At 37.9% G+C, this 23,656-nt stretch overlaps 2 protein-coding genes across 4 annotated transcripts; both read right to left on the bottom strand.

The window, feature by feature from the left end:
- Positions 1–517: 517 nt before the first annotated feature.
- On the bottom strand, positions 518–14,197 carry prss16 (serine protease 16). 2 transcript variants are annotated; one of them, XM_034038049.3, is made up of 9 exons: positions 13,933–14,195; positions 13,201–13,382; positions 12,048–12,280; positions 9,998–10,133; positions 6,787–6,901; positions 4,905–5,106; positions 3,330–3,420; positions 1,823–2,031; positions 518–1,548 (listed from the first exon to the last, which is right to left on the bottom strand). In XM_034038049.3, the coding sequence occupies exons 1-9, from the start codon at positions 14,170–14,172 to the stop codon at positions 1,439–1,441; spliced, it is 1,518 nt and encodes a 505-aa protein (XP_033893940.3). In that variant the 5' UTR covers positions 14,173–14,195; the 3' UTR covers positions 518–1,438. The 2 variants fall into 2 exon arrangements, with proteins under 2 accessions (XP_033893940.3, XP_058846354.1); XM_058990371.1 differs by lacking the exon at positions 518–1,548 and having other exon boundaries at positions 1,952–2,084; positions 13,933–14,197.
- A 2,596-nt stretch (positions 14,198–16,793) lies between these two features.
- Positions 16,794–22,711, bottom strand: LOC117422835 (protein FAM124B-like). Of its 2 annotated transcripts, none has more exons than XM_034038034.3 (4): positions 20,827–22,711; positions 19,240–19,271; positions 18,022–18,764; positions 16,794–17,635 (listed from the first exon to the last, which is right to left on the bottom strand). In XM_034038034.3, exons 1-4 carry the CDS (start codon positions 20,898–20,900, stop codon positions 16,970–16,972), a joined length of 1,515 nt encoding a protein of 504 aa, XP_033893925.3. In that variant the 5' UTR covers positions 20,901–22,711; the 3' UTR covers positions 16,794–16,969. The 2 variants fall into 2 exon arrangements, with proteins under 2 accessions (XP_033893925.3, XP_058846353.1); XM_058990370.1 differs by having other exon boundaries at positions 19,240–19,266.
- Between the last annotated feature and the right edge of the window lie 945 nt (positions 22,712–23,656).

Below are 23,656 nucleotides of genomic sequence, written 5' to 3'. Positions count from 1 at the left end.
AATTTAATACAACTTGCTTGGGCACTCCACAGTTGATTGGCAACGGCAGGAGAGAGAAGCTACAGCACAAGAGCAGTTTAATTTTCAATAGGATCTGTGTTGGGTTTGGTTCCAAATAATACCATCCACAATACATTATATTCTCATATATCATAAAGTAAATGCTGAACTATAACATATTTGGCACTGGTGTACTACAGTATTGAATATATTCAAAATTTGACAACTCTTATGACTTAACTATTACAGTTGAAGCATGTGTCGCATTAACAGCCTGTGTGGTTTATAAGCACCCTGAAATCAAAAAGGTTGGTGAATTTGAATAGATGTTATACTATAGATAGATAGATAGATAGATAGATAGATATATAATCTCTCTCTGTGTTCTCTGAGGGTTTTTGCCTGCTTTGAATGGCATAATAAAGACATAGACCCTTATTGTCCACAGTTCCTTTTTCTTGACCTTATTCATGACACTATTGTATCTGCTGATAAAGTTTGCTTTCATATTTGAATATCAAATCTCCTATTGACCATTTAATTATAAAACCATCGTTATATATGCAAATCATGAAACACACATTTCATGCATATCCCCATTCGTCACAATTCTTTTAAATTACATGTTCATACATTTTAAAACAGTTTGTGTGTGAACTCTATGAAGTTTGAGAAGCTGCCCTGCCAAAACATTATGCTTTATGAGATAGATACATAGATAGGAAACTTAACGTGGTACAATTACACACAGTTACTGAATGGGGATATAGAAATATGGTGCTCAAATTAACTAGTCAAAGGGTATCTTTCTTCTGACCATTTTCTGACTGACTTGGTATTCCTAAACAAGATAAATCTGCAATTTATTATCATGGATTCACAATACACTTCTGAAGCCCTTAAAATCAGGTTTTTCTTTAATACTAATAACCAATAGTAGCACTTGTAAATACCCCAAATTCTTAAGGCCCTTTAGGTTACTTTCCAGCAACAAATGCATATGTATTAAAGAAAATACACTCCAAAAAAAAAAAAAACACTTCTTCCACAACATTAAGCAAATATACTGATTGCCATGAATTTACAGTACATCTTGAAACCCTCTTCAGTAATTTTGAATAAATGTCAAGCAGACTAAACCCTGCAATCATTCTTAAAAAGCACAGTTCAAAAGAAAGACACTCGATAATGTGCAAGCTGTATGTAGCAATTCAGTAATGAACCACCTCCAACACATGCTGGAGATTATTTATTACTGCTTCCTTCATCCAGGAGGAGACGGTAGTACAGAAAGGCCTAGGAGTAAGATTCAGCACATACATGTCTCTTCGGTAAGCAAGTATTAATTTGCTATTTGTGCATGTCTATTTGTTGACTGTCTCAAAGGGCATGCTAATAAAGGAAGTCTGGCAGAGAGGGTGGTTCAGTTCTTGAAATCCTACAGCATCAGCCATTTCTGAAGGAGTAGGAAGACATGGTCTCTTGCATATGTGAGTTGCTGCAAGTCTTCAGGTCGGGCGGGGTACATGTTAGCGCAATGAGCAGTGCCTAACAAGAACACAAAAAACAAAAACAGGTTTTTGCATGCTGCAGGCTTGCTGTTATCAGTGAATTACACACAGCACAGGAGGTGCTTGGTTAGTGATAAATGATCTGCTAGATAAGGATTAAAAAGTTTGGAGGCAATGTATCACTGTAATAATGTGTGCCAACACCTTCTCCCCATCTGTTCTACTTCTCAGTACCATTCCTGAAGAAATACGTTACCTGCAAACCAAACATTTGAATCCCAAAATGAAAACGACCAGCAGGAGTTTCCTACCTTTAATAAAGATGGCTGGGAGGTTGTCGTTTATGTCTTTGGTGATTCCGAGCATGTGCCAGGGATCAATGGAACCATTGGGGAACACTATCCGACTGCTCGTGATGTCATAGCCACCGTAGTTTTCATTGGTTTGCAGAACGGCGTCAGCAACTGAAGCGGCACTGAAGGAACTGCCGTAGACGTCCGAGCACTGCTGCAGGTGGTATCTGCAGAGAACATGAAGACAACATTTCCCTTTCACAGTGTCCCCGATATGAAACTGGAAGGACAAAATGATCACAGGAATCAATAGATTACTCCAGAATTTTGATCCACACACAAATTCCTTTCCGTGTAGCTATCGTTCAAAGCATTTGGCAAACAGCAAGTGGGAACCGGCGATTACGTAAATCAAGTGTACTGTTTCCCCCCCCAGTAACATTTTTCATACTAAATCAATGCAGACCTGCAAGTAACAGTTTGATGTGCTTGTTTCCACTTTGTGGAAATACTTGTAGAAATTAGATACATGCATTACCTATTATGTGTGTTACTGGAAGTTCAGTATACAAATACGATGTGAATTCCTATAATAATCCTTGTTCAACAAAATCTATACTTTAGTGGCATTCCAGTACCGTTAGATTTAGGACTACACCACTGCCTTTCATTCACGTTTCAGTCAGGAGTAGTTATAGCTCACACATCTTATGGTAAAAAGCTGAAGTCACAATGTCTAGGCCTTTCCCTGGTTAGGTTTACTATAAGATTATCATGCCAATCGAAGGGCCACTGTGGACCACTTCCACATCCTGTCTAAAGCACTTGGACAATTTTCAGGGGGTGGTTTTGTTCTTGTTTTTGTTCTCGTCTGAACTGGCTCAGGCACTCGCACTGAAAACAAGCTGAAATGAAGCAACACAGTACAAACTGTCTGACAGTGGAGGTGTAGCCATGGAAACCGTTGAGCTACCATATTATGCACTGGTTACTTCCAGGGTTGATGATGTCAATGAACATAAATTTACATTGCAGAACAATATGTGCTAGAAATGTTCATTTACATTAGAATACAAACAGATTGAAATGTCAAATTGCTGCCGTACATTTTACCAACTGACCTGGAACATTATAAACTCCAGTTTAAAGATTTGACCTTGATGGCACAAAATACTTTTTTTGTGAAAAGATTATGTTCGTTGATCTATTCATACCCAGTGTTTTTAGTGAAACTACAAACATGCAAGCTTGCTCAAATAATTGCTATTAATTCAAGTTATTTCAATGAGAAAGTGCATTGTGATACAACGTAATGATTTGAAATTTGTCAAAACAACTCTTGGAACAGGGCAGTAAGGTTATTTTGTGTGGAAAGGAATTCAATGTTGTGTCTAAAAGGCTACATCCTTGTTAAATATTTCATATAAAACAAAACAATAATGGCGAAGATTACTTATGACAAAGATGCAATACACGCTAAACAAATAAAACTATGAAATAAATATTTGAACACATCTGTACTCACTGCAGAGGGAATCCAGTAAACGGCTGATTGGGAGAATCAGTGCTCTGATAGAAACCGAACTCTGCACAGGTCTGGTAGACCCACTGTCTGCCTGTTATAGGAAACAAAACATTAGGTTCTGTTGTACCGCACATCTAAAAACAACCTCCACCCCCCACTCCCTCCCCTCCAGCCTGTTGACTGAAATGTTTGATGTAAAAAAGCACATTTAGGGGGCTCCTGAGTGGCGCATCCACGTTCCACAAACCAACACGTTTCCCATTACGGTCGGGGCTACTGATAACACCACAATCCAGCACAAGAAAAAGCTCTTGTGCATTCATCAGCGTAACTGAAACCCCTACATACCAATCACCCTGGTAAACCTCAATGAATCACAGGGGCATAGAGTCACTGTTTAGTTCCTCTGGGAGTCCCATTATAACTACCATTAAAAAGGACACAAACAAACATTTTGTGTGTCTCACTTTGCCAGAAGTCACATGGCTCAGCACACCAGCATTGTTGTGCTTCAACTAAAATTCCACTGCAGCTACAAACACCAGGTTGTCCATCCATGACTACGAAACACTCAAATGGTACAATATGTATTATTACAGTATTACTACAGAAACACAATGGTTCAAACAGTAAGCCCATCCTTGGAAAGCTGCTTGTTTTGGGTTCCTAATTTCCGATGATGTAAAAATGAGGAGTAAATGCAGACCACTTGGATAAACAAATAAAAGGGCGAGCAAACCACCAAGGTCTCTCCACACACTGACACTGCTGCAACCTCCTACTGCCCTGGAATAAATAAATAGAGTAGCTCTAAACCTGGTTCCCCACTACAATCCATGCAGCACTAATAACAATATAATAATAATAACCAAGAGTCAAATACCTGGCCTTAAAAAATAAACCTGCAAAATTCCTGCATGCAAAGTTCTGAGAGTGTAGACCAGACAGAAAACAAAACAGACCAGTATGACCTGTTGTGGAGCCGAGGGCAAGGACGGACCACCGTAACAGCAAGCTCCCCAGGGGTCCCTACGTATGTAGGGGATTGCTCAGTCACTCCCGGTCGAGCACTGACTCCGATCGAGATGTTGGTGGCGACCTGACTCTTCCTACATGCATGCAGTCAGACTGTGGTCTGGCAAGAGCAGTGACCACAGAATCAGTTAGGAGTCTTTATTAACTGATCATAATTCCTGCACACCAGAGCAGCGACACTGGCTCCGACATCTAACTAATTATCTAACTAACTGGCCCTGTATTTACTACCCTTTCTGTAAGTGTACAAAACAAATACAAAATTGCGATGGCCATGGTTGTTCAAACAAAATAAGAGAAAACTAAGCATGTAACCCTTCTAAACAGCGACACGCAATAATGACAGGTGCCACATGCTTTCCTCCACTATATCCCCGAATCAGAAATAAAGGAGAATTATAATGAGGTAGTGGTTTCTGGGTCACGTTTCCTTTTATAGGTCACAACATCAGAAAACCATGGAACCAGCTGTTTAATCATACCATAAAGCTTTATGAATAAACATCTTGGACTGATAAAAGAATAGTCTTTTTTTTTTACCTCCTCCTGAAGCTGGCCCATCCCAGGATGAGTTTGACATTTCCCTCCTGTAGGTGTCATAACTCACATCCAGACATTTCTGAGCGAACGTGTTCAGCATTAGATGAACCACAGAGGCATATCTGTCGTATGGTGTCCCAAGAGACATGTCTGACATCAGGCCACAGAGCACTTTGATAGTGATGTTCGTTCCTCTTACGCCCTGTTTAAAAACAGAAACGAGCGGAACATGTTTTACAACCTGCAACAGGTTTTAAAATCCTTTAAGAAAGCTCCCAGGCATGAAGACTTTGACCTCTAGGTTGGTCTCCAGTTTGATGTTTTAGACTGATAACACATCTTCTTGAATAGTGTCATTTGAAAGCATTCTTAGGAAGTAATTTAACATCTTTATTTCCATGTTTGCACAAGGCTCGTCATAACATTCTAGTCAAGAAGAAATTGACGTTGTTGATAAAGCAACGAACCGTGACAGCTAGGGTTTCTCCAAATGATTTTTACTTATTTCAGGGTGGCATAACCAGTAATAGTCCTTGGAGAATGCGGAGAATGATCAACTCTTAATGTGATTAACAGACATTCCTGGCAGATTTCTGTCCCCCAGACAAGATATTTTATGTTTTATAAACCAAACCTTATTTTTATTTCACTTTATTACTTTTACATTCTGCTGTAATGGGCAATAGCCTGGCCTTGAATTTTTTTTTTTTTTTTTTTTATTATTGTTGTGCAAAACCCCCTCACTTTTATTCTACTTATTACAAATCATTCAATCTCACTTCGTAGCGATATGCCAAGACAAAGTTAATATGGTGTAATAAAATCCCAAATCGACTGGGAAGATTGGGAAATGAGACACAGAAACAACGCTGAAACATTTCACCAGAGCCTGGTGAGGCATATTTCCTAGACTGCAGCAAAATGTGTGCTTGAGATGCCTTTGAGATGAAAATTCTAATTTTGGAATCTCATGATAAAACCAGCCTACTGTCTCTGCGGTTAGCACAGGGGTTGGGTTGAATTATATGGGGCAAATCCATAGATGATTAGAGCACAATTACTATCAAGGCTACAATAAACAGCTCTCTCCATGCACCACACCCATTCTGCAAGACAAAGTCTTTATCCAATTAAGCAGAAATCAAATAAATACAGGCGGACTGGCCAAAGACTAGAGGACAAGCAGTGTCCATCACTGTTGGTGATGGAAAGGTACTGGTACCACTCTTGAAGGCCAAGATAATTTCACAAAAAAAGTTGGATTGTCCAGCTGGTAGTTTGACTCATGTCTGGTTCACGCATATTTCATTCTCAGTGTGACTTTTTCAGCATTATTGTAACAAATGGGTAAGATTTATGGGAATACAGTCTCGTGCAACTCAGTCATGTAATTTGTTCCTTCAGGTTGACCCCATATCAGCTCAGTTTTTTTAATAAAGAATGCCGAATGATACCATACATGATTCACAATCTCCTCTTACTTTAGATTAACTGAAAGTGAAGAATCACCATCTATTCAAACATGAAATAATCCACCCAATAATTATTACACAAAACATATACGTCTGATTCAATGTGCGTTTTTATCTGTTGCACAATATATACATACAGCATTACAGAGAATGTCAATGTATTTGTCAATACTGACCAATATAAATTATTAAAAAAGGTCATGCTTGACCATGCTTTATTAAAATTGAAATACAATTTAAAACTAAGAAATATAATTCCCCCAAATGTACCTCATGTGCTTCCTAAATGTTACTGTGTAAAACTATTGATGGGAAACCAGTCTATTAACTGCTCCCCAGGGTTTCATGACTTGGCTTACTGGATCCATTCCAGTACTGCAGTCCAGAACGCCCCCCTGCACACCCCTCACCTCGAACTCTCTGTTGTCATCATTATACTGGACCACGTCCATGAAATTCCCAGCCAGCACCTCCAGGAAGTAGGCCAGGTCCATATCAGATTGAATCTGGAGCGTTTCACACAGACTAAAAAAGGGAAATGAACAGAATGCAGCATTCAGAACCTCAAATCAAGAGATATTCTTCACTCTTCTAAGCATCTCCACCTGGATTTTCCACACTTTCTAAAGATCACCAATTATATAAAGCTACGCCTTTCCTTCTTGAACGTGGCTGTGACTAGCAATCAAAAAATAAAGACCTACTTAGTTATTCAGTGTGTTGTTATTAAAGGTAATTATGCTGAAAATGTTTTGTTTGAAAAGTAACTTTTTTGATGCGCAAATTGCCAGCGTTTGCCATGCTGTCTCACTTTCCTACCAGGAATTCTGATGTTTAGCATTTCTACAGCAATTGACACACCACATACAGGCAACACGAGTTAGGAGACTCACTTATGGCTATACTAGGTTTTCGACACCAACCACAGGATGTGACCCTAAAGGTCGAAGATAAGTGAACTTCTACTCCTTACCCTCTCCTGAAATGCAACAATATTTAGATAAAACCTATAGGCCCTTATTGGTAAAGAGCTAAATTATTTTTTTATATACAGCTAAGATGTGTGGAAAATTCCTAATGTTCGTCTGCTACTGCTACCAGCGCTCAGTTAGGAAACAGAGAAGGGAAATGACTACACATGGGTTGCGTTGGCCTGACAACTCCCTGAAGTAAGACTGGAATTATATGTTCATGAAATATGTTAATTGTGGAAAGATATGCAGATATGGGAGTAAAAAGTAAACGGCTGCAAAAACGGTCTGGTTTAATTCAAATTTTCTATGCAGCATTATTTGTTGTCCAGCGTCTACCACTAAAAGACTACGACTGAAAAATATTTTAATATTTATTCTGTTACGCAGACATAAAAAACAGGATTCTGTTGTAATGTGCTAAAACAGTCACAGAAAAAAGGCTTTATAAAGGACTTTCAAGAACTCTGGGTAGCTTGTATTTTTGCACAATCATGTGTGAAATATTAATTGGGAAGGAGAGAAATCTGATTGACTGACAGTAAAACTACAATTATGTGTTAAGAGCTCCGAGTATAGATGCATTGTGGGGAATAGAAGTGGCTGCACTGCATTATTATCTAGCAGGTAGACGTCTGTAAACATATTGGTGCTGGGCCTCAACCCTCCCACTAAGAGAACAGCTTTGAGTTTGCATCAGATCTGTACCAGGCATAGAAACTGCTGCCGTCTGTCCATTACAACTACTGATACAATACCTTTACAAGGCAGACTTTAAAAGGCATTTCAGGACATTGTTACCACGGCTCAGAATTTCTTTCTGTTGCAGTTGGAGAGATGATGCACAGGTTTTTCTAAATGTTGCTATGAAAGAACTGAACAAAACCACCTTAACGTTGACAGAAGAGAAGGTTTATATTTAAATCGGGCACTCTCAAATAACCTTGTTCACACAATGCTGAGTAATTTCCGTGTTTTTAAGGCGGCAGTGTTGGGTGCAGTGACTGCAGCCGTGTGGAATGTCTCTGACTATTATCTCAAACAGACTGAGGTCATGCGCATGAGTAAGCGGCCCAGCCCTCCAATTCTAGCTTCTAATCCTTGCCTCTGCGTTACAGATAGCGTCTGACTGGTACTCACTATGCTTCAGTTCTGATAAGCCAGAAGAATTTGTTTTCACTAGGCATACTTTGCTCAGTTGGTGATTCTCCCATGAACCTCTCTCTCTGTGTTTCTATCTGATCCATGCATGCAAATCCAGACCCCACTTTTACAATAGGAATTTTCCTAAACATTTCTAGTGATGTCACTCATGCTGACTCCAATCACAGATCTGTGAGAATTCTGGGTCTTACTGTGCAAAGAGTGATGGAAACAGAAGTGAACTTTTCAATGGCCAGGGAATCTCCCTGCATGATTGGTCAGGTGGGAACAAAGCATTACTGTGCGATGGAACCTGGAAATACCAAACCGCTCAACAAGACCAAAAAAAAAAATTCACGCTTCACCTGCGCTCAGCGGAGTAAACAACCTCCCCACCATGTTTAGGGAGCTATGAATGCAAACAGGGCACATGCATGGAAACGTCAGAGCTTATTACCCCGATACATGCTGAAATTACCTACTCATCTACTGTAATCATCCCAAGGACAGTCATTGTCTTACCATGGGTTTGAACATGTAATGTTGTCTTTCAACATCACTGGAATCAACCAATAAAATATTTTTATAATACATAGCTATGGGTCAAAAATTACCTTATTTCCATAAAAAAAGAAGAGATGCTATTTGCTGCAAAAGGATATATATATATATATAGATATATATATATATATATATATATAATAATGTGTGTGTGTGTGTGTGTGTGTATATATATATATATATATATGTATGTATGTATGTATGTATGTATGTATGTATGTATATAGCTGGCTCTTTGAGCTAATATATATATACACACACACACACACACACACACACACACACACTTGACCAGTAGCCCGTATATACTGGCAGCACAGATATGAACCATAAATGGTCATTCATAGCTACATCAATGGTTAATTGCAACATTTACAGCTGCCAATGGAAAACAATAGTGCTTTTTACTGCCTCAGTAAATAAGAAAAAATGCCCAGGGATCTGGCAGTAGATATTCCTATAAATCAAACATGACATTAATACAGTAAACCAAGTTAACAAGGAACAATAAAATAAGTCAGTTTATACTCTGCTCATGTAAATGCAGTATGCATATTTTCCACTTGAGAAAGGCTGCTGTTAGGCCATTTTGAAAGAGTAGCATAACGATGTATTTAAGTTTAATCATTTCTAGAATGTTAAAGATGGATTTTGGGGATGCACATTTAAGTGGGTCTGTAGGGTGTACTCTTTGCTAGTCATAGGGTCTGCCACAAGCTTGTTTTTGAAGAAAAGCCTTTCCTAGCAGACAAAGTAAACACCATTAAGACTGTTTTAACAAAAATGTTTTGTGGTTATTAGTATACTAACTACGTGTTATAAAACAGTTTCCTGCCCACGCTTAAAGTTTAAGAATTGATACAATGTTGAACTGTTCATCTTTTTTTTGTTTGGTTTTACAATTCTGTCCTGCCTGAATAGAGCAATAGGGAAATGCAGTACATACCGGAAATCTTTACTTATCTTGTCATAGTTTTTTGAGTCTTTCAGCATGTCCACAAGAGTGTCAGATGCATTCTTCACCAGCAGTGGGCACTCTGGACTGTGGGTTGCAAGAGAACGCTCAACTACCTCCAGATATTCTGCAGGGGACACAACAACGAACAATATGTGTGGTGTGTTTAGTATAGTATACAAAACAGAATATAAATCAGGGCATAATTGCAATTTCAAAAGAACCCAGTGCCTGTTTATTCAACACTTAAGTCAAGAAATGAGGACATTTTTGTGCAAAGCAGATGAGCCGTTTCCAGGGAGGACAGTGTTAACCTGGCCCTGCATGCCAGCTGTGTGGAGCTCCGGAGTGCCGCTGTTGCTCCAGAAACGACACAGAGCTTCCTCTCTCCACTGCTTGGGGCCTGACCGCGACCTGCTGTGGGAGCCACATGTGGGCTGCAAGCTGAGCGTTGTTTATCTCTGCAGATATGCATGTGGGAGGGGGGGATGTCTTTGAACAGACAGGGTCTTTATTCAATAGACACTGTTCCCATGCAACAGTGGGAAAGGGAAGATCCTTGTGGGGAGTAGGGAGGACATTGGGGTCACTGCTAGTTGGAAACAAGCCTTTACTGCCAGTCCTTCTTTCACACAGCATCTTGGAACAATCTACAAGCTGATGGAACTTCGGTGTTGCCTCGCCTTTCTTTTTGTCTTGCTTTCATGGATCTCAATGTCCTTCCAGCAGCACAGCAGCCTCTGATTACAGTATGTGCTGTGCCTTGGAAGCTGAAAATCTCTTCTAGAGGAGCAGTTTAACTGGCATTCACGGAATGTTAATCCTGTGCAATAAACCTTTCCATGTTGAGTTTATTACATTCAGTGTTTTACAACCAGTGGTAAGAAAACCATTCTGGGAAAACACAAACAGAGAAGCGATAAGAAGCAATTTAGCTTACAAATGATCCCACATGTCAAAAATGTGTGGGATTTAGGAGACTAGCCTCAGTTTTTAAAACAATTTCTTAGCACAGGGAATATTATCAGAGGTCCCACTTTTCTTCTGTATAAGATCTGTTGGTTATGTACTTGTATTTTATACTTCAATTTGGAATATGCAGATATTATGAATAGATTAAAGTTGCTGTGGCTTACTAGTAGTTGCAACTAGATCATGTAACTTACAACAAAGGTACCAGGATGCAGAAGTTTATTTACAATGATGTATTTGAAATAGATAATTGCTACTTAGCAGCCTACTTTTAAAGTATTCTTCAGTATTTATGTTAATTGTTGCTCGAGCCTTTTGTGTTGTGAAATGATCTGACTTATCACTGCCATGATGTGGAAGGAGGGACTGCTTAAAGCAAGAGGAAGAACCTCAAGATACTCATCACACTAAACAGAGGACTATTGTCGATTAATAATCTGGATTATATAGTATAAATTAGCAGTGCTTTATGGTTCACATAGCTCCAATATGAACTTTCAGTACCAATGCAAACACGATTTTCACATAAGCTCACAGCTGCTCATATCCAAAACAGATCTGGCTTTTTCCTCAGGAAATTAGTAAAACTCTGTGTGGGCCAAAGAAAATAATTCATCTGAGATCCAAAATAAATCTTTCAGTGTGAGAATGTATCTTTCATCGAACCACAACGGGTTGTTTAAGCTTTAATAAGTGAAAGCATTCCCTCCTCTTTCACATCCCTTCAGTGATTAATCAGATCATTTCATCACACAAAAGGCTCTTGCAAAAAGTAACATAAAAACTGAAAAATATTTTAAAAAGTAGGCTGCGAATTAGAAGTGGATGCACAACTGGAATTCAGTAACTAATTCGATTATTTTTTTGCGTAATTCAGTACATAACTGAAAAAGAGAATCTAAAAAGAGTTTACTTGTGCTCACTATTTAAAACGGTAAAAAAAAAAAGAATCTCTGTACTGTATGGGGCAGCTTCTTGGTGTGCGATATGAAAACTAATCTCTGACCTGAACATGTACATACATATGAAAGATCTCCCTTTGCATTTCGCTCCAGAACGCTGCACTCACCTGGAAAGTTAAGCACCGCGTGAAGGGGTGCACTACTGGCTATCGCAGCGTGCACAAGGTGGGGGTACTTCAATCTGAACCACGTGGCAAGAGATCCCGGGTAGGATCCCCCAAATGCTACCCACTTGCTTCGGGTCAGGCCCATCTTATCAGCCAAAACCGTGCGGAAATGGGCGAGATCCGCTAGAGCCTGCTTACTGCTGAGGTAGACGAGGTTTGTGGTACTCAAGTCTCTGAAAATGACAGTATGGCACATGCATTACACAAACTGCATTCTGTTTTTATCTTCTACATAATTAGCTGCCTACATTAAAAGCAAGGCCCTCTGAATTGCATGCATTAGCTCTCAACACTCCCCCCATTTGTGATACTATGGGCTAAATTCACAAATAACTTACCTCTGTGCTAGGTTTACACCAATTTATTTCTTAAATACTTTTTAAATAAACAATGATGTTGCAAGCCTTAAATAAAATATATTCTAAGATTAATTCCAAGTTCTTGAATGCAATTTGTTTCTTGCTAGTTCAATAAGATTAGCAGTTTGTTTTTCCTTTGATAAATCTATGCTGTAAATGAACGCTTTTTGAATATGGCTCACAAACACAAGGGTAGTGCGCCCTCTAGTGGAATATATGATGTACCGAACACGGCAACAACAGGAAAGAAAACGGTTTTTTTTTTGTGGTTTTTTTTTTTAGGATTTCCTTTAACAAACAATTCTGAGATCAATCTACTCTAACACTTGAATGCAATTTGACCTGAGATCTGAGTTGAAATCTTGTGTGAAAAGGAGGTACACGAGGTATTTATCTGCTATGTACTTTTTGTTTTAAGTTAGTTTTGATGGCCATGTATTTCTTAAGTAAAGCACTGTCCCTGACTGTCAGAATACATGGCCTTGACACTGTATCGGTGCTGCTTGCTCCCTCCCTTAACACTCATGCACAAAGCAAGTGGTTGCAGATTAGAGCTCAGTTGCTCAGCCATATGCATACAGTGCATCTGCTTGACCAGGGGATCCAATTATTTTGGACAAAAGAGCAAGATACTCCCCTGTGTGATTCCAACTGGCACATCAGAAGGGTTAATTTGCTGTTGATTTTTAAAAGCATGCACAGACCTAAGTATTTCCTAGCATTTAACTGCTTACTCAGTCGGGTGACTTTTCCCATAGAACCTGTGCTCCAGCATTACACAGAGTGCCCCGAGCTTCTGTGCATAAGCAAGCCAGGTACCGTATTGCATCCAGGCTGGGTTTGCAGGCCCCTCACCGCCAATCATCAGGAAAACCGGCCCGCCAGTTTTATACATAGTATCATTGATAAAGTACCTCTGCAAGAAGAGTGAGGAAAGAGAGTAGAAAAGAACAGGAAGTCCCAAGTTACATTTCTCCCAAGTTACATTTCAAATTAATATGTAGTGCGATATATAGAATATAACGATAACACATTTTATAAAACTGTACGCGCTAATCTAAAGGCGGGTGGAAATGCACATCTTGTCCAATTCTTATTAATTTGATGCCCATCCTAACATATATTGTAAACATGCCGAACAGTTTAAATGCTGGAAAATAATGTTTTATTTAAAAACGTGGGGAAACTGTTCAGCTGCACGGTGTACATAAAGCCAATACTTCACCAGCTGTGTCTTTATAAATACTGTACATTAGTATTAAAAATGCACTTTACCGTACGAAGGCTTCTCTGCGTATAAAACAAGACAAATACTAGTTTGTTAAGGTATTATATTCTTAATCGTATAGTCTAAGAATTTTGTTTTAATCGTGTGTATAAATTACAGCTAATGATCGCCTATATATGGGTAGAACTGAAAATCAAAAGCACCATTTTTTTTTTTTTTTAGTTTTTTATTTAATCACCTGCTTCCAAACTCGCCCATCCGCTCCGTTGAAATGATCCAGTCTCTGAGTAAACCACAGCTCCTCGACATCTGCATTGTTGATAATCACACTCGTTCGAAATGTTCGGTGTTTTACTTTGTTAAGCCAAGCCGAAGAATGAGAAATGCATAACATTATTATGATAACAAACATTATAATCCAGTATGTTTTGCACACTGACATCTCAGCTCTACCTGGGGCCATCTTGAGTAACCACATATCATGTGATACAACGTGCCTTGTAATCACATGATTTCTGATGTGATTAAATCTCGTGATTAAACCAGCTGCACGACTGTATCAAATTAGTAAGCAAGTGCGGTCGAAGGGAAGTTCAGACAGTTACATCTAATTACAGAGTTTCACGCTTGCCTTGGACACGTTTTATTGAGAAGATAAAGCGCAGTTACCCGTATGGAACGAAAATATATTTAAATATATTGAGAAATATAATTTAGTATATTACAAAATGTATTATACAGTATAAGCCAATATATTTTCGTTCCATCTATTTCAAGCAAAACAGATTATGTGATATTTTGTGTCTTAATTATGTTTAATGGTATATACTTATAAAGTAATAAAATAAACTGTTACCCTTCTTTAAATTCCTCAAGACGTAATGAACTGACCAATGCGGAATGCGTTTCAAAGCACACAAGTAGTGAGGCGCTGTTTATTTCAACACTGTGATTTGCAGGCGACAGGGCGGCTTACAGTGTTTGAATACCAACCTCCCCCCATTCTGTTAAATGGCATTTTGCATTCTTCCGCTGAGCTCACCCAGTTGCACTAATCTGCAAAGAAAGACCCCAACAACGCGCTCTGTAAAGACCCTCCGTCAGCTTTGTATTTAACCATTAAACACTGATTCAAGCGGCAGTATGGATGTGGCTCGGCAGGCACAGATTTTCTTTGTAATACTGTTTTTAAAATAAATCTGTCCCTGGCGGTGCTGTCACAAAAGCAGCACTGTACAGTATGGCCGTATAGCTGACTTCCACAAAGGGTGCATTCATACAGCATTAGTCTGCCACTAAATGCATATGACTTGAATGGCAAACTAATGATGTATTAAGTGTCTAATTGCTGTGTATTTACATAGTAGTTAATACGGGGGGTGGTTCAGATCACCCAGACATAAATAAGTCTACTGGTCTCAATAGTCCACATTACAAACAACCACACAATACAGTGGTGCAGGGCAGCACAGGGCAAATGAAAGGCCAGGAATTTGAAAGCAATAGTAGTAATGGATCCAATCACAAAGCTGAAGGTCTCAATAGTCTAATGTTGTATCAATATAATACACAAATTATATTATATTATAAAAAGCTTTATTTTCATTTTGATTTTTCAATGCTCAATGTATAATTATTACAGCAAGACAGTGAAACTGAATCCCGTGGGAAGATCGTATTTGTTAGTAAATAGTACTGATAATTGAATACCCTATTTACAAAGTAGGTGTTTTCTCCAGTTATGTACATTTGTCAATATACATATATGTCCTAAAATGATACAAATGTCAGTTTTTTTGCCATCTGTAAAATTGAGTGTTTAATGGGGGATACAAACTTTTTTTGAAGTGTTAATACACATTCTTACTTTAAAAACAGTTATTTTCAAACTGAGAAAAATAAAACAGATTTAGATAAACAGTTCTTAGACTAACCCCAGTAATTCCTGTAGTTAGCTAATATAACACCTGGCTTCAATTGTATAATGTGGTTCAGGGAACAGTAAGCAGGTCAGATACATAGATGAACATAGTTCACAGTATTACCAAGGATTTGGAATCTGCATTGACTTGCAAGAGCTTTCTGAGTCAAACGCTTATACCTATACGCTAATACTTATATTTTCTTCAAGCGCCTTTTGGAAAATCTGATTTTTTCATTTATATATAGTATCACAAACTGACAAAGGATGCAGCCTAAATAAATTGCACACATACACAGCTTTGCATTAACTTTATATGGTTCCTCTGGGTTACATCATTCAGAAAAACTGTTTACTAGAACTTTGTTTAAAACCTTCAATATTTTAGGTGTAATCCTGCTAGGACTTGAAAACCAAGAGGCCTAAATAAGACACTACTTTATATGCACAGGAAACTGTTAAGTAAAAAACAAACATTCTAATGATAGAACACACTAAGGACAAGTATGTTTCTGTGCCAAAATACAGATTTACATTTGTTCCTAAAGCCTATCATTTCTGTATGCCACATCCTGAATTCCAGCAGACTGTACCCCCTAATTATAACTTTCCACAGTAGTCAAGCCATGTATTTCTGTGAATTAGAATACATTGTGCACAAAGCTGATCTCTAACATATATCATTTTACTTTAACCCTTTACACAACCACCACATTTGGAGGTACTTTACTACAAATATACACCTTTAGATTTGGCTTATGACTGTATTACACAATATGAAAATACTGTACAATGCAAGTTTCTTTGAAGTTAATTATTCATTTGGTGCTTCTGAAGACTCACTGTTATGTGTGTCTATACAGTTCAGATTGTTTAGATTAGAATATACACTAAAGAAAGTAGTGTGCAAAAGTACACAGATTTCTATTAGCTTCTGTTTTTTCCTTTTTCTGTACTAGGGGTTCGAACTTGTGGCACAAGATATTTTTCATGGTGAAGTTAACAAATAGTGTTCCAGGTCTATTTCATATTCATTGCGCAGCACAAGTTCAATTTTTTATAACAGATAACAGCAAATCACCAGTTTGGCTATAAAATTATATATATATATATATATATATATATATATATATATATATATATATATATATATATATATATATATTACATATACACACACACACACACACACAGTGCATCAAACAGTCTCAGAAGTTTACAGAATACAGATAAAAAAGTCTTCCTTTAAAATTGGAAGATTGATTATTTCAGTTCTTCATTGCTAAATACTCATATTTAAAATGAGGTGTGGTGGGGATATTAAATAAGCGGAAGGGGATGGGGGGGGGGGAGATTAGATAAAGAATTCGTCTTCCAATACATTCAGATGTTTTGCTTGGATCTGAAGAAGTGCTATTTCCTGGTTTGTTCCTATACAAGCAGATGGAGAAGCCTTGTGAGTTCTTGGAGAAACTGCAGAGCTGTTCAAGGATGTACTAGACAGTGACCCGGTGCTTGTTAACACTGCTGTGCTACCTGTGCGTATTGAAAATCCATTAAGGGGGCATGTACCGTGGCTGGCAATTGTTTCTGGGCTTACCACTGCAAACCCTGTGTCAACATTGGTTTCCGGTTCTTCTGGAGCCTTTAGCTTTGAATCGTGCAGCTTGTACCCAGACGACGGTGTGTTTCTGCGTTCACAGGAGAGCTCACACTGTGATAGCGTGGCAGGGCTGCTTCGCTGGGAGGAGTAACAGGAGCTGCTCCTCGGCGTGCTGCAGCAGCTATCAGAAGAAAAGCCTTCGTTTTTACTGGATATCCCACAGCCACCACCCTTGTGTTTTCCAGGTCTCTGGACCGCCCCACTGGCCTCTCGTTCTGTATGGAGTGGGGTCCACTTCTCCTGGTAAGCAGTCGGATTGCAGGGCATTAGGCTTCTCGGCACATTCATGGAGACAGGCTTGCTGTGCACTTGAAAAGCTGAGCTTTTTTTGTGATGGAATTGGGGGTTTCCCTTTACCTTGGAAAAAGGAATTATAGATCATGAAGCATACATTTTATTACACTACTTTTCTCAAGTACCCCTTTAAAAACAGAACTACTATATAGCACCTTCATGACACTTCAATATTTTATTTATCAGAACCACTTGAATATAGCACTGCAAATAATAAAAGAAGTACCTAAGTTGTCATTCTTCACTAGGTTCATGTTTGGCACATCATTTCAATATAAAAACCTATTTTTTTGGTTATGTCAGTGTGTATTTCATATGAATACTTATTCAATCTAAATGATAAATTAAATCAAACAGCCATTGTGCAAAGGATTTTATTAAAAACTAGAATATCATTAATATTTAAGCAATGCCTTCCTACAAGCATGTCTATATTCAAAACTAGGTACCTGAAAAATAATTTTGTTTCCATCGTAATCTTTAGTTTGCCATCTTGTACTACTGATTGGAGCACAGGGGTTTGGCAGAAGAGGCACTAGTTGGCCGATCTCTTGTATCCTAAACTGCAGGACAGCGGACTCCTTCAGATCAACACAAACCCCAGGTGACAGCTGTTTCAAGGACAGCTGAATGCTCAGTGACTTGTCTGTATACAAAGTGAAATAGCAGAAGCCGTTCTTCTGAGCATTCGCCTCGTTCTGTAGGATTGTCTCATACATTCGCACCGTGTCTTCGTAATTGTCGTAACTGCAGTACAGGGTAACGCGGATGATCTCGTTTCCGTAGTGGACCTGCCGTACTGCCCAGACAGGCATGTGGGTATCCAGACTGTAAAAATCCTGACTGGAGAGCAGGTAAGGCAGGATTTTCCCGCTGGCGCTTTCACTGTGATGGTACTGCCACGGCGGGCGCTGGAAGAAGTCCTGGAGCTGAAATATCCGCTCTTCTCCGAAGTCCTCGTTAAGGAAGAGGATGACAGAGAGAGAGGGGTACAGCAAGGTCTTCCTGCGGTACTTTTCACAGTGTTTCACTGGTGTCGCGCACTCGGACACGTGGAACAGGTGCAGGTCTGGGCTCACCCACTTCAGCAGGAGGTCAAGGCTCTGCTGCAGAAGGAAGGATTCTCCAGGGTTGGCAAGAAGGTGCATTGTCATCCAAAGCAGATCCTGGCTCCCCACAACTATGAAGTCCCCTTTTAAAAGATAGCGTAAAAGATATGTTAGGAAGGTTTTAAGAGTGTAAAAAAAAATGTAACAAAAACAAAAACACAGTTTTGTTATTCAGCAATTTTTATATTATCGATCTAGTGTCCAAGGGTTTCTTTTCTACAATAAACACCACTTCTGCTGGATTCTGGATTCATATTAGAAGGACTGTGAAATGAATTTTAACTCATCTTGCCTGCCAGTGGTAAAACAAGCTGGCGTAGATGTTCTTAATTGCTGTCCATCCTTGGTTTATAGCCATCATATTTGCTTTTTTCTGCTTGCAGTTGCCTTGTTTGTGTCTGTAAACTACTACAATTTATTGTTTTTAGCTTAGCTTTTTAATTGTTTTACCACTGTACCCCCCCCCCCCCCCCATAAAACCGGTAATTTTAAGTCAGTTATTTTCAGCAGTGGATAGCAGCACACACATACAAAAAAAATCAATGAAAAAATACTTACTTCTTGTGGAGGACATTTTACTGCAGTCTGATCTAGGGGAAAAAAGGAATAAATATAACAAAAGCAGATGTACAATAAAGAATTAGGGGCACGTTTGGAGTATTAAAAATACAATCATTATTACTTTAAACTTTGATAAGAAACTAAACACGTTGCATGCATTTGCAATAAAGGTAGATTATGTGGGATATTATGCATTGCATATAACAAATAATACACTGAAAAGCACATTTCCAAACAGTTTCTCATTTTTGGGTATCCTGACCTATCTCCGACCTTTCATCTGATTGGATTAGATGGTCAGTTTATAACCTTTAATTAAATTAGTAAATAGAAATATTATTTTGAGTTTAGGCCTCTTCTGTACTCTATAATAATTATGTGTACGTTTTCCTAGGCATTTTTTCTACTAAAGTTTAATAGAGTCATGCATTTCTTGTGACGTACCATATTTCATTGAAGACGCACAGTCTACTTCTTGCTTATTAAAATAATTTGTTGAGTACGCTATTGTGAACATTGCCATGTTGCTCAGTGTGTCTTAATGTTAAGGCTTCATCTTTTTTTAGTTTGTTACCGTTTGTGTTATACCCCTTTGGAACTATACCTTATAAAAAATACTTTCAATAAAAACAGATTGAACCCACAGAATAGGGGCTTAATACGTTGTGGCATCAACCTTGACAAAGACATCATTTGAACAGAGCGGCTTGTTCATATACAATTACACTAGCGCAGAATGAATGCCATATTTTAGGCGACGTTTATTTATTTATTTTTATTTTGTTTATTATTTTTTTAATGAACAACAACTTAGAAAGCTAAAAAAAAGTCTCGGATCAGTAAATATGAGATAATTTTAAAGTGTCGAGCCAAAACGCAGTTTCAGACAAAAACCTTAATTCTTTTCAGCAAGTCTCCAAAAGGAGGTGTTGTTTTTAATTATTCTGCTTACCAAGGTAACTTGTTTACAAGTTACAATTCAATCGGTTTTATTACCCAAATTAAATCTAACTTTATAGTTTAATTTTTTAACCTATTCAGTAAAAACACCGATTTAAAAATAAATAAATAAATAAACAAACTGCATCGAGAAAGCTTGTGCTTTTTAATTAAGAAAATCACTTGTTTCGGTTAGTTGAAACCAGCAATAATATTAGCCTCAAGCGATCTATTCTAGAAATATCCTAATACATTTGAATGCGTCTTGGTTGGGGAAATTAGATTATTTTGTTATCTTTGCTAAAAACACCTGTTCTTTGTATCTGAAAATGCACACAGATGTGTTCACAGCTACAACATTCAGCACGATGGGGTTTTTTTGTCCCGAAAGACACATGGTACTGTATCACCAAAGGTTTGTCTGAAAAGTTGTACTGCGTTTCATGCAAGTTGTTCACTGCATTAAAATTCGCAGCGCTTACCATCCAGGGTTTGTGTCTATATGAAGCGCTGTAACTTTCCTGTTTACTGTGTAAGAAAGAGCCAAGGGCTTATGTAGCTTGCCGGTAGACCAGCAGCAACTGAGAGATCTGCCTAGATACAGACAAACACACCTACACTTTTAATAAAACCAAATTCACCTACTCTGCAGTCTCTGCTCCAGAATCTGCGCCGTCATTTTCTTCTGCAGGTTTCAGTCGAATTGCTCCCCGTAACATTGCTAAAACAAAAAAGGCCCCCAGGGTGTTTCACCAACAAAACCTCCATGAAGCCATTGTGTACAGGGCTCACTCCCAAGCAAATACAACGCTTCTCGGTTTCTGCCGGAGCCCTGAAACGTAACGTCATTCGCTCAGCAGCAATGCACTCCGGATTTCTGTTTCATATGCAGCCCTGTGTTTGTGGTTACAGCTGCTGTACTGGCGTACATATTCTTCCATCGGACGAGACAGTCGTCAATACAGGTCTGTCAATACCAGAATTATTCAAACTGAATGCAACTGCCCGCCCCTAGGTGGCAGATGGCCATCGTCTTACATTGGCAACATAAAGCAAGACCAGGACGGAGTTAATGTGATTTACAAATGCTGGGGTTTAAATAAATAATAGTCCACAGTCTATTGCAATATTGTCTGGTTGTAGACATGCATACTGTATATACTCTATTGCTTTTCTTTCGAGTACTAGAATTAGCCTAATTCAAAACTTTTTTTTTTTTTTTTTAGAAAAAAAGGGTATTTTGAGAACGTCATTCTTGCAAGGAGTACAATGTGTGTGTGTTTTTAGTTTTAAAAAAAAAAATTATTCGACCAAAATAATCAATAAAAATCAATTGGGGGATTATTTATTTATTTTTTTTAATTCAGATTATCACCTATATATAAAACACAATTCCACATGGACTGGGTTAAGTATGAAAACATCTGCAGTTTTAGATGTTATCTACCATATATTAACTCTCATTGTCTCGAAGATTCAGAGTTGTTTTGATTTAATAATAAAAAATGTATTATGGCAGAAAAACGACCAAAAACAATTCATATGGGCAAAAACAGGCATGCAGATAAATCTTAGTGTAAACATCCGCTGTTTCTCTTATGTGAAAATGATTTCTTGTCGTCAAACCGTATTAACATATCATATCATATCTAGCTTTGCATTTATCTTCATAGTCTTAGTAGCTGTAGACCGTGCACTATCAATAGTTATTTTTTGCGTGACATTCATAAAGTGTGTATCCAAGCAACTGTACTGTATTTGAAACGCGCATTTCCTTTCTGGTCCGAGACAGATTTTGGTATAAGTATCACAAAAAGTATCTCTTTAATCTTTCTTTTGAAAGCACTGCTCATGAAATACAAAAATCCAAGTGATTACTCCCCACACGTACCATATGTCCAGAATATCAGGTTTTATCATTTCATATAATTCCATATTATAAAACGAGCTATACCTGGACAATTCAGTTTTAAGGTGACAATACAAACATTTAATACAAAACACAGCAATGTTACGGTAATCTATAGATCAGTCTGCTATTGTTGAAAAAGAAAACTAAATAAAACACACACACACACACAAAACCAATTAATTCAGTCAATCGAGAGAAAGCCATTTATACAGCTAAAAAAACATTTGCCTTAAAGATTATTGGCAGCACCCGTTTCTACACTTTTTTTTTTTTTAATACTATCTCGTTATAATGCAGTATGATGATGGATCCCACTTGCCCTATAACACCATCACATAAATTCTGTTACATATGGCTCCCATCGGTCTTGTGATAAAGGGACAGCACTTTAATGAAAAAATGAAGAACTATTCCATACTACGTTGAACCCCACACACAAACAAACAAAAACCCTAATCAGAATTTGAAAAAGTAGTTCGAGGGTGGGGAGGGGAGGGGAGATAGATGAGTATAGTTTGGTACGTTTGGTACGACGACAATATTATTTAGAAACTTACCTTGCTTAGTGGAATATGAATGGAGTAAATTCTGGTCAATGGACTTTCATGCTCATCTAAATGGATGTTGTAAAATAAATTATATATATATATATATATATATATATATATATATATATATATATATATATATATACACACACACACACACACACACACTGTTCAGTTTACCATCAAAAAAGTCTGATACTTGAAAGGATAAAGGGAGTAACCACATGTAAAGGGTGCCTAACAAAGCCAAAACAGACAATATTTTAACTATTCTTGTACCACACTAAACTAATTATTTAACCAAGTGTTACATGGAGAATATTTTATTTAACTGAAACACTTTTGTTCCTTTTCTAACAGGATTTGAACGCATTCCATTAAATTGATTTAAAAGGTAATAGTACTTCAGACTTTAAGAATGACATCCTTGCTTTTAGCATAAATTTCAGATTAAATTTCACCTAACTGTCAGAAAACAGGGTGAAAAACAAGACTATAATAATCATAAATGTAATATTCAAATTTTCTGTCAAACACTGAATGGATAAAGCATAGATGTCTCAGTCTAGGATATCAAAATCCTATAAAAATGTCATGCAAAAATGTGTCCATATTTGCTTCATTTAAAAAAAAAAGAAAAAAAAATCTTCAGCAGCCAGACCTGTTATTGCTTCTCCTGTACCTATATAAATAAATATTTGCTTTTAATTTAAACATGAAAGTTTATCATTGGAAGAGCTAATATGTACAAGTTGCATTCTATTACTGAGCTGCAAATGCAAATACAGTCCAATTAATAAATTCCACATTACTTCAGCCACTTCACCCTTTATCACCAAGCACTCTGTTAGTAAAAACTCTGCAAAATCACAAAGCAGAAAACACACAATACACACTTTATACACAAGAATGTAAAAAAACATGATTTGGTGGTGGAGTTTAGGGTGGATTAAGGTATTTGTTCTTACACATACTGTCTTCAGTGTCCATCATGTGTTCAAAACATTTTCAACTC

The sequence above is a fragment of the Acipenser ruthenus genome, chromosome 17, assembly GCF_902713425.1.
Source record: "Acipenser ruthenus chromosome 17, fAciRut3.2 maternal haplotype, whole genome shotgun sequence".
NCBI classification, from domain to species: domain Eukaryota; kingdom Metazoa; phylum Chordata; class Actinopteri; order Acipenseriformes; family Acipenseridae; genus Acipenser; species Acipenser ruthenus.
This window is presented reverse-complemented; position numbering and strand designations above follow the sequence as displayed.